A 9,961-nucleotide genomic window follows, 5' to 3' on the forward strand; every position below is an offset into this window, starting at 1 on the left:
CAGGGTTTCTCTGTGGTTTTGGAGCCTGTCCTGGAACTAGCTCTTGTAGACCAGGCTGGTCTCGAACTCACAGAGATCCACCTGACTCTGCCTCCCAAGTGCTGGGATTAAAGGCGTGCGCCACCACTGCCCGGTTCTCATGGGTTTTCTGAGCAATTTCTCTATGGTTCAGAACACTGCAATGTATCAGGCAAGGCAGCAGACAACCCAACAGTGACTATTTTTAGGTGAATGTTTGGTCTTGAAGTGCTTTAGAACTGATTCTCAGCACAGCACTGAGCAGCCAACTGCCAGTCATATACAATTCAACTTTTTTCTTAAAGATTTTAACTTATATATTTGTGTATGTATGTCTCTGTGTATATATGTCACATGTATGTAGCTACCCAGAGGTTTGAAGAGGGTGTCAGATTTCCTACAGACATTTATGAGCCACCTTATTTGGGTCCTAGGAAATGAACTCAGGTCCTCTGGAAGAGCAGCAAGTGCTATTAACTATGAAGCCATCTCTCCAGCCATTATTTTTTTCAAATGTCACCATCTGACGAAGAAATGGTTTGTTGCTGAGCAGTGGTGGCACTCAAGAGGCACAGGCAGGGAAATTTCCATGAGTGAAGCCAGGACAGCCAGAGCTACATAGAGATATCCAGTCTCAATAAAATACAAGATAATTTCAGCCTATGAGACAGATACCTTTCCCACTACCACCTTTCCAGCTTGCCTCAAATACCTAGTGATCCTTTACTACTCACTCCTAATAAAGCTGTAAGAAGTTCAGCTTCACTGACTGCTTTCCAACAGTCACTGTTAACTTCTCATGGCTGATTACTACCCTCCGTATCTTCAACGCTCAGGTCTGCTTTGCAAAATCCCTTCAACTAACACAATGTACTCTATAATTTGCTAGCAGCTCTTGGGCCAAATACACTGCTGATGTTTTTTCAAGTTACTTCTGTGCTTTATGACTCACTCTGAACTCAAATCTGCTTTTTGTCTAACATACTTTCCATAGTATAAAATAAGTAAGAAAGAGGTCACTAGCAAAACAAAAAGTGAGAAATGAGCACTAAAATGAGATATAGAACCACATTTATTATATAAGAACATATTTCACTATAAAACGACAAACTTCAACAGCGCAAAACCTGTCATTACTTTTACACCAACATAACATTACACAGAGATCTTATACATTCTGAAATGTACTGCTTCACTGAATCGTCCTAACTGAGCACTATGTAAATGAGCACTATCAGCATGTACAATTAACTAGTACGTATGAGGTCCTAGATTCAATCCCCAGCATTTACAAAAAGTAATAAAAATGGAACATAAGACAACAATGTGGTCTTTTACTAAACAGCACATCTTTACTTGCCATCAAAGAAAAACAAACACTAAGATTTCTCTATTTTCATTATAGGTAATAGAAAGAGAATATTCAAGAGGTAGGAAAGGGCATAAAAGAAGAATAAAAATAATAAACACAGAGAGAACAGCTAACTCAAAAATGCATTTAGTTTATTCTATAAGCAAAAACCAAAATCTCCAAAGTTAAAACTATTTTAGGTTCACAATTAGGTAGAAACTTTAACAGTAAAATAATTACAAAGAAATTATTATCACATCATAATAACTACTGTCTCAAGAAGTGAATGATAAAAAGGAATAAATGGCACTTTTAAATATGTAGTCACCAAACACCCTTACTATTTTTGTGATTATTAAAAACAAAATTTCAAAACTAAAACTTCTTATCCCTAGCACCATCCAAAAAAAAAAACCACCAAAACCAAAATCTGAGGATGGAATACATTGTTGGAGCACTGATTTAAAAGGCTATGAGTTTGATCTCTAGAAGGGAAAACAAACAACTTAATAAAACCTAACCTGAAGGTAACGGAGTATTTGTGTGTGTTTACAAAAATTAAGCATTAATAATATCGAAGTAGTAAGTGAGGGAAGTTTTCTTAAATACACTACACAATAGAATGAAACACTATTTTAAACTATGAAAGTATGAGCAGAGTGTTAAAATGTGTTTATAACTTTGGACTTTGAAATTCAAATCACCCAAAAGCAATTCATTCATAATGAATCAAGTTTCTGAAAAACACCAAAACCATTTTATGAAGCTACACCACTGAAAATACATGAAATCTCAATTATTTTACCTCTGGCCAGGAAAGTATTCTTTAGCTAGTATGATGATTTTCAGATATATCATTAATACTAATCATCTTCATAAAGTGAATGAACTACATCAGGTTCATCAAACTTCATCTGTCTCACAATTCAGGAGTCATGTTATCTATCTTCACATGCTTTAAAACTGTATCCATAATGAAGCTTTTACCACTGAGGTACTTTTCCATGTTATCAACATAGAAATTAATACTTTTTTTGTATAATATCTAACTTTCTCTTGGGTAACATCTGATGATACAAATTCCAAATAATCTTTAATTTCTTATCTAAAAAAGAAGTAGCCAGGAAAGGTGGTACACATCTTTAATCCCAGCAGTTAGAAAACAAAGAACTGTGATATCAAGGTCAGCCACTGCTACACAGTGAAACCCTGTCTCAAAAAAAGTAGTTAATGCAACGGGCCAAAGGTCATTACTAACTTTTAAAGTCTTTTATAAGACACACACCAAGAGTTGTTCCACAAAGAAGCATTTACATGTGAACCTACATACACGTAAAAGCAAAGACTTACAAAACACTAGCCAAATATTTAAAGCCGCTACTGCTTTGCTAAATATTGACAACAGACTCATTAAATAAAAATTGGAGAAATATCTATTTTATGAAGCTATAGCACTGAAAATACACGAATAGCCTAATGGTTGGTAGCACCTAAATTCTTAAGAAAAATAATAATAACTCTACTTCACTTTATAAAAAACAAGTAGAAAAGACAAAAACCATCTTAATGAACATCAGAAACAGGGCTAGGCATAAAGTATGCAAATTTAAGTAACAAAGAGTTAAATAATAGCTACCAAGAATTTTAAAAGACTACCCAAAGTAGTCACTGCAATCAGAATAGTTGTTACTTGCCTTGTAGTACCACTCCTGAAACTTTTTACAGCAGTCATCACTGCAGAAGTCTCTGAGAACCCCATCAAGCTCTTTAGTGGCTCCCTTCTTACACAGCTGAGAACAATAGTTGCACGTAACACATCTTAATCCTAATCGTCTTGCAAAATCTTGTTTGTATAATAGCTTGCAGCCTGAAAAATGTTACATGTTTTTTAAGAACACATAAAACGACAAATTTTATACTGAGACAGATCTTTTAAGGCTAGTTACTTATTAGTTTCAGGAAATGCCCAATATACTCACATATAAAGTTCTCTTTCCCTCCTGGTTAAAAACCTACATGTTACATGTGTATGTTCAGGTGCATATGGAGGCCAAAGCTTGATGCCTGATGTCTTCCTCAATTGCTCACCATCTTTTTCCCCCCAGATAGAGTCTCACTGACCCCAAAGCTAGATTGGCTAGCCAGCAAGTCCCCAAAGGGATCCTCCTGTCTCTGCTCCGCGGTGCTGGCAGTACAGACGTCAAAGCCTGACTTTCACAAGGATAATAGGGATCAGACTCAGCTTCATGCTGGGACAGCAAGCACTTTACTAAACAGGAGCTTTTCCCCAGGCCCTATGAAATGCTAACACCAACCTCTAAAAATGTGAATAGAACACGGATTATTATATTAGAAAACATACCTATAACATGGGTTCAAACAATACTTTTAGACATTAAAATCTGTTAACACTGCAGAACTATTCTCTTTTTTCTATTTAAATAAAATCACAAGGATACAGCAAGTATGTTACAAAAATGAACACAGAATGATGAGAAATTCCAACTAAATTTATAGGCATTCTCTTTTTTTTTTTCCAAGACAGGGTTTCACTATGTAGCCTTAGCTGTCCTGGAATATACTCTGTAGACGAGGCTGGCTTCAAACTCAAGAGATTCACCTGCCTCTGTCTCCCAAGTGCTGGGAGTAAAGGTGTGCACCACCACCGCATGGTTTATAGACATTCCTTAGAAAGCATTATACTGAAGTTTCCTAGATTCTTCCTATCAGCCTATTTTCATAGAAGAATTTTTCAAGGAGACGTAACTGATTTACTGACTTGTCTAGAGAAAATACTGTCTACTTCTTTAATGAATACCTCTCTGTATCTACAGCATAGTTGTGCAAAGTATTTTCACATATCTAATTTACTATCTATACTACCACCGAAGTTGAATAGGCCTCTATATTCATGCTATTTCATGAAAGAAGAATCATCTATTAATATCTATGGAAACCCTATCTACCCGTTAACAAGAAACTCAAATTATAATTCTATCATATACAATGTTCTCAGTGACCTAATGTTTTAAATGTTTTGTCCTAAGAATCTTCTGCCTTTGAAAGTTGGGACTCATCATTATCCTAAACTATAGCTCAGTATGGCTTTGAACTTTCAATCCTCCTTTCTTGTCAAACTTCTATGTTGTCAAGACTGTAGGCAACTGCTACCATACCTAACTGTACAGTTTAAAAAAAACACAAAGTTCTGCAGATCACTATGTACCACCCTAGAATTTATTATTGCAAATGTTTTATTTTTAAAATTACATTATTTATTTGTTTATTTATTTGTAATGTGTTTTGTGGCATCATCATGATACAGCATACACATGACACTCAGGACAACCGGAAAATGTCATTTCTTTCTATCATGTGGATACTAAAAATCAAACTGAGAACCCAGGCCTAACGTCTCAGTAGAAACACTGAGCCATTACCAGCCCTTGAACTATTATATAACCTTTTTCAGATTTTTTGTTGGGTGCTTTTTTGGTTTTGGTTTTTTTGGAATCTCTATGCAAACTTGGCTGTCTGAGAACTCAATATGTAGATCAGGCTGTCCTGGAACTCACAGGTATCCAACTGCCTTTGCCTCCTTAGTGTTGGTATTAAAGGAATGCCACCACACCTGTCCTTTATAAACTAGATTTGACTGATAGTAACACTAGGTATTTTGTTATTTATAAGTTCTAGCAGAAAACTAGGGTAACAGAGGGTTGGAAAAAATGCCACTTAAAAGTAAAGCATAAAAATTTACATACCTAACACTTTATTACCCATCTTAAGTCCTTCCCCTATGAAAATTATGTTTCTAAGTATCAATTAACTATTTGATACACTCTCTATTTCATAAAACCCAGATTAGATTTACAAAAATCTAATTGCTACAAGATCACTGACACATACATTAATAATCAATTATAATATTTAGACTTAGGAATGAATTAGATTGTTCTTGCATAAAAATGCAAGTGGTAGCTTAAATCAGCTCAGTATCATCATAGAATTAGTCATTTTCACTATAACTTTGCTCTTAATAATACATCATGGTTACAGGTGAGATGTACCAATCATAACTAAGTAAAATTGCCTTGCTTTGTTAACTAATTCCTTTGTCTGTTTGTTTGTTTTTCAAGACAAAGTTTCTCTGTTTAGCCCTGGTTGTCCCAGAACTCACTCTATAACCAGGCTGGCCCTTGAACTCACAAAGATGCACCTGCCTCTGCCTCCCGAGTGCTGGGATTAAAGGCGTGTGTCACCACTGCCCAGTAAGCAGTTCCTATTAATATACATATTCTACTGCGTGTGAAAAATCTATAGAGAGATGCCAACTAAACTAAATATCTGATTCTTCTGTCACTGACTGCTGGCATTTAGGGTTACTGAACTTTCTTCTTACTCCAAATTTGCTATAGGAGTCCACAAAAAAAGTATAAGCAAAGGACAAATAGTCTTCAATGGAAAATAAAGATAAGCCCCAGCAAAAAATAAAAGAAGGTGAAAGTCAACTTAGAGCAAAACTGTGCCAACTGGGAATACTAGTAACAACAAGCACCTAAAGCCCATAGCTATAATCCTCTTTCTATCTCCAGAGAAGTGAGTTAACAACTAAAGTTCATGTTTATAACCTCATTTCTGGTATGAGACCAGAAACTTTAAGTAAGGAGAAAAGATGTTTGTAAACATATTGTAACAGAACCTAATGTGCCCCAGACACCATATACCCTAACTGTACCCACTATTCTTGTCATTGCATGTAATTTGCTCGCAGATCTTCATCAATGACCCTTATCTAAAATGCTTCTGATAAGAAGAATTTAAGGTTGGGGGATGGGCTGTGGGGTGTTTGTTCATTCTCATCAGATGTACTCTAGCTTTCTTACCCTAGAAATCCAAAACCTGAAACTTCTAGAGAATCATGGGCTTCAGATTCTGAGGTCAGTGAATATCAATCAATCTATATACTAAAGATATCTGTAGCTAGGTAGCAAGCTGGTAGAAGACATGAAACTAACACAAAATATTCTTTGCTCTTGAAAATCAGTTTTCAGGCCACAATGTGCAAGTTTAGAGATAACATGGTATCACAATGCTTTCTTTCATTTTATCCCCAAATTTCAAGAAGCCCAGAAGTCTAAAAAAGACACATGTAAAACAACAATTCAGAAGAAAATTAACCTAAGTTTTGTTCAGTCTTATTAAATTGTGCGTCTATTCTGGACATCTGTAATTACATATTCTCTTAATATTTTGGCAAAAGGCATTATATAGAGTAAAAGTTAAAATAACGAACACTGTATACACACTTGCCTTCACTACAGAATGGTCTCTTAACGCCGGAGAAATTTACTGTTTCATGAAGCGTCTTCTCCTCTTGGCAGTATTCGCAATATGTAACTATGCAATGCAACTTCTTATAATCATCTGAGCAAGTTTTGCTGCAGAACTGATGCACTTTGTTCTAAATGCACAACGGGAACTTTGGTAAGTAGAGAACCAACCATCTCAACCAATCTTAAGAAATAAACAAAACACTCTTACAGTAAAACTATTTACTGTTATGATCTTTGGAGACACATTTCCTATAGGCCAGACACCTAAGCTAACCAGTTTTCTAAATATAAACATAGCTCCACTAAATTTAGCATCATTAACTACTCTAAAAGTACTCTATGAGCAGGCAAAAATCGCTAACATAAATATAAGTCTGGAAAAACTGAATTAGAGAAACAAAAAGGAAATAATGAAAAATACAATGAAAGCTACAGAAATACAAGATACAACATTTTTAGTCAATGCAAGATACTCTTTGTTGAGTAGATTCCAACATATTCCTGACATACTTTAATAAAAATATCATTTATGTCCAAAATTTCAATTTAGTGCTATTCTACAGGATTAATGAAAAACTTGACACTAAGTTTCCTTAAGTGAAAAAAATGGTTAATTATTATTTTTTCCTGGATTCAAAACAACAATTGTCAGGTTTACTTTTTAAACAATGAGCCAGGATTTAAGAACTAAAATTCAAAAAATTTAACTTTTCTCCCAAATTATGGCACATATAAATTAAATCTAAATCATCAACTTAATATATATCAAAGATATCTGAAGACTAAAATAAGGAGATAAAACGATGCAGGAAACAACTCAAGTAGTTAAAGCAGTCATCAATGGAAAACTGCCCTGTTATGAATACAAAAGTCAAGAGGAGAAAAAAATGGCTGGGGGAATACAGGCACAAAAAAAAAATCACGCAGACATACAGACAGAGACCACATGCACATGAAAAAGAACACAAAGAAATCAAAACTGCTAATCATGGTCTGGAAAAGACCCTAAACTCACAGTCTGAGGGAGATGCTCAATCAATAGGACAGTATCTCTTAATGGCAACTAACACTAAAGTTCTCTGTAAACAGAAGCAATACCGTATCACTACAAAATTTGAGTAGCAATGATTTTCATCTGAAATTACCAAATTTCAATTTATTATAAGACATTTATTTCCTATATGATACTATTTGTATGCTTGTGGATGGATTTCTTCCCGCACTCCCTGGTTATTCCTTTATTTTCTCATGTTGGTCATTCAGTATTATTTCTGCTACTAGTTAGGTAGTTATTAGTCTAAAACTCATGACAAGACCCCATCAAGACTCTCAAAAGAATGACTAAATTTAACTACATTAGAAACAGCACCAAACAAAATAATAAACTACAGAATTTTACAGGTACTAAAATAATAAACTTCCAAAAAGTTTAGAAATCGTGAAATCTAATTCTAGATATCACTTTTCACCTCAGTGTTACACTCTTATTTATTTGTTTGTTTACTGGTTTTTCAAGACAGGGTTTCTTTGTGTAACCTGACCTGGAACTCGCTCTGTAGACTACGCTGGACTGGAAAGAGATCCGCCTGCCTCTGCCTCTTGAGTGCTGAGATTAAAGGCATGCACCGCCAAAACTTGGCTGAGTGTTACACTTTAAGTGATGTGCGAACAATCACAAAACAAGCAGTCTGATTTTAATTCTACATATTATATAACTTTTAAGTATATACTTCATGTATACTTCTGACCATCCAATCCACCCAAAAACAGTTTAAAGAATGGTCAAAAGTAAACACTGTTCTACACAGCAGTAAGCAGCCTGGATTACCTATCTATCCATTACTGTCCTCAAACAAACTCACTGTTCAGAAGTGCCAACAGCAAAAGAAAGAATATGACAAAGTAAATTAAATTAATACACTAAAAAAGGTTAAGAGTGCTACAGAAAAAAAATTCAACAAGAGTCACAGGCCTCTACTTTCTTATTAAAATAGAAGATGTTAAATGGCAGCTTAGTGTCTTACTTACAAATTCTAATTCTACAAATACAGAGCACAAAGGTATTTATAGTTCAGATAATGAAAATAATGAAAAGAAACAGGAAAATAAGTCAACGGATACTCTGGGTGAATGAGGAGACATTTTATATTCTATTACAAGGCTATTACTTCTTGTGTATTTGACTTCAATAAATTGCTTCGCATTACACCTATCCTGCTGACTTCACCTCCACACAAGTATACACATCACCAATACAATACAATATATGAAACTACTAAGAAAGGTTTGCAAACAGAAATGCTAGTTACTTTATTATGTTCTCATCTTAGCATCAGATAACACATAAGGAAACAAGACTTGCCTCCCATTCCAAGATTTCTGGTTTTGAACAAAAGGAATTTTTACAGTAGTTGCATTTCAATTGAATATCACTGGGTGCTACAAATTGGCCATTTGAAGACGACTGCATGCTTAGTGCCTAAAATAAAGAACAAAATACACTTAGTCTGACATGTATTTTTAAAACTTCTACTGTTAAGTACTATGAAAAGTCTACTGTATGCAGGAAGGAATAGTTTCTTTGCTAATTTCCTTAGTACATAAAATGCTAATTCTTAATTTTCCCTCAAAAATACACTATTAAAAAGCTCTGGGATGTAGCTCAGGGCAGCATGACTTCTTAGCAAGTTCAAGGCCCTAGCTTCAATGCCCAGTACTGGAAAAAAACAAAAACACAAAAAACCCCTGTATTGTTAGCTTTACAAATCAAAATGTTTACCAAGAATTACCTAAAATAATTAAATAAAAAAAGAAGGAAAAACTACAACTTATTTTTTTTTTCAGTTGAAAAAAAAAATGATAATAGGTTAGCTCTCCAAGTTCCTTACAACATAAAAGCAAGGAAGGGGGATAACAAGGGAGGGTGAAAAAGGAGGAAAAAGACAGAGAGGAGATAAACCTGTACTGATCTTTCCAAAAATGAAATATTAAGCTATTAATAACTTGCCCCACTACATCACTCCCATAATACTTACTCAAAGTTCTTATCAAAGAAAACATGCATGTATTACTTTTTAAAAAAAGGTAACAAAGCCAAGCGGTGGTGGTGTACGCCTTTAATCCTAACACTTGAGAAATAGAGGAAGGTGGGTCTCTGTGAACAAGACCAGCCTGGTCTACAGAATAAGTGCCAGGACAGTCAGGACTACACAGAGAAAACCTGCCTCAAAATAAAAAAATAGCCGGGTGATGGTGG

The 9,961-nt window shown here is 34.9% G+C and overlaps 1 protein-coding gene across 1 annotated transcript in view; it reads right to left on the reverse strand.

The window, feature by feature from the left end:
- Zmym2 (zinc finger MYM-type containing 2) overlaps positions 1-9,961 on the reverse strand; it is a 72,752-nt gene that overhangs the window by 26,771 nt on the left and 36,020 nt on the right. The window contains exons 9-11 of the mRNA XM_005355438.3: positions 9,068-9,184; positions 6,683-6,833; positions 3,064-3,236 (exon numbers count right to left, since the gene is read on the reverse strand). Coding sequence (XP_005355495.1) covers positions 3,064-3,236; positions 6,683-6,833; positions 9,068-9,184 — 441 coding nt within the window. The remainder of the gene's footprint in view (positions 1-3,063; positions 3,237-6,682; positions 6,834-9,067; positions 9,185-9,961) is intronic.

This window comes from Microtus ochrogaster, chromosome 17 (genome assembly GCF_000317375.1).
Source record: "Microtus ochrogaster isolate Prairie Vole_2 chromosome 17, MicOch1.0, whole genome shotgun sequence".
Taxonomy (NCBI): Eukaryota; Metazoa; Chordata; class Mammalia; order Rodentia; family Cricetidae; genus Microtus; species Microtus ochrogaster.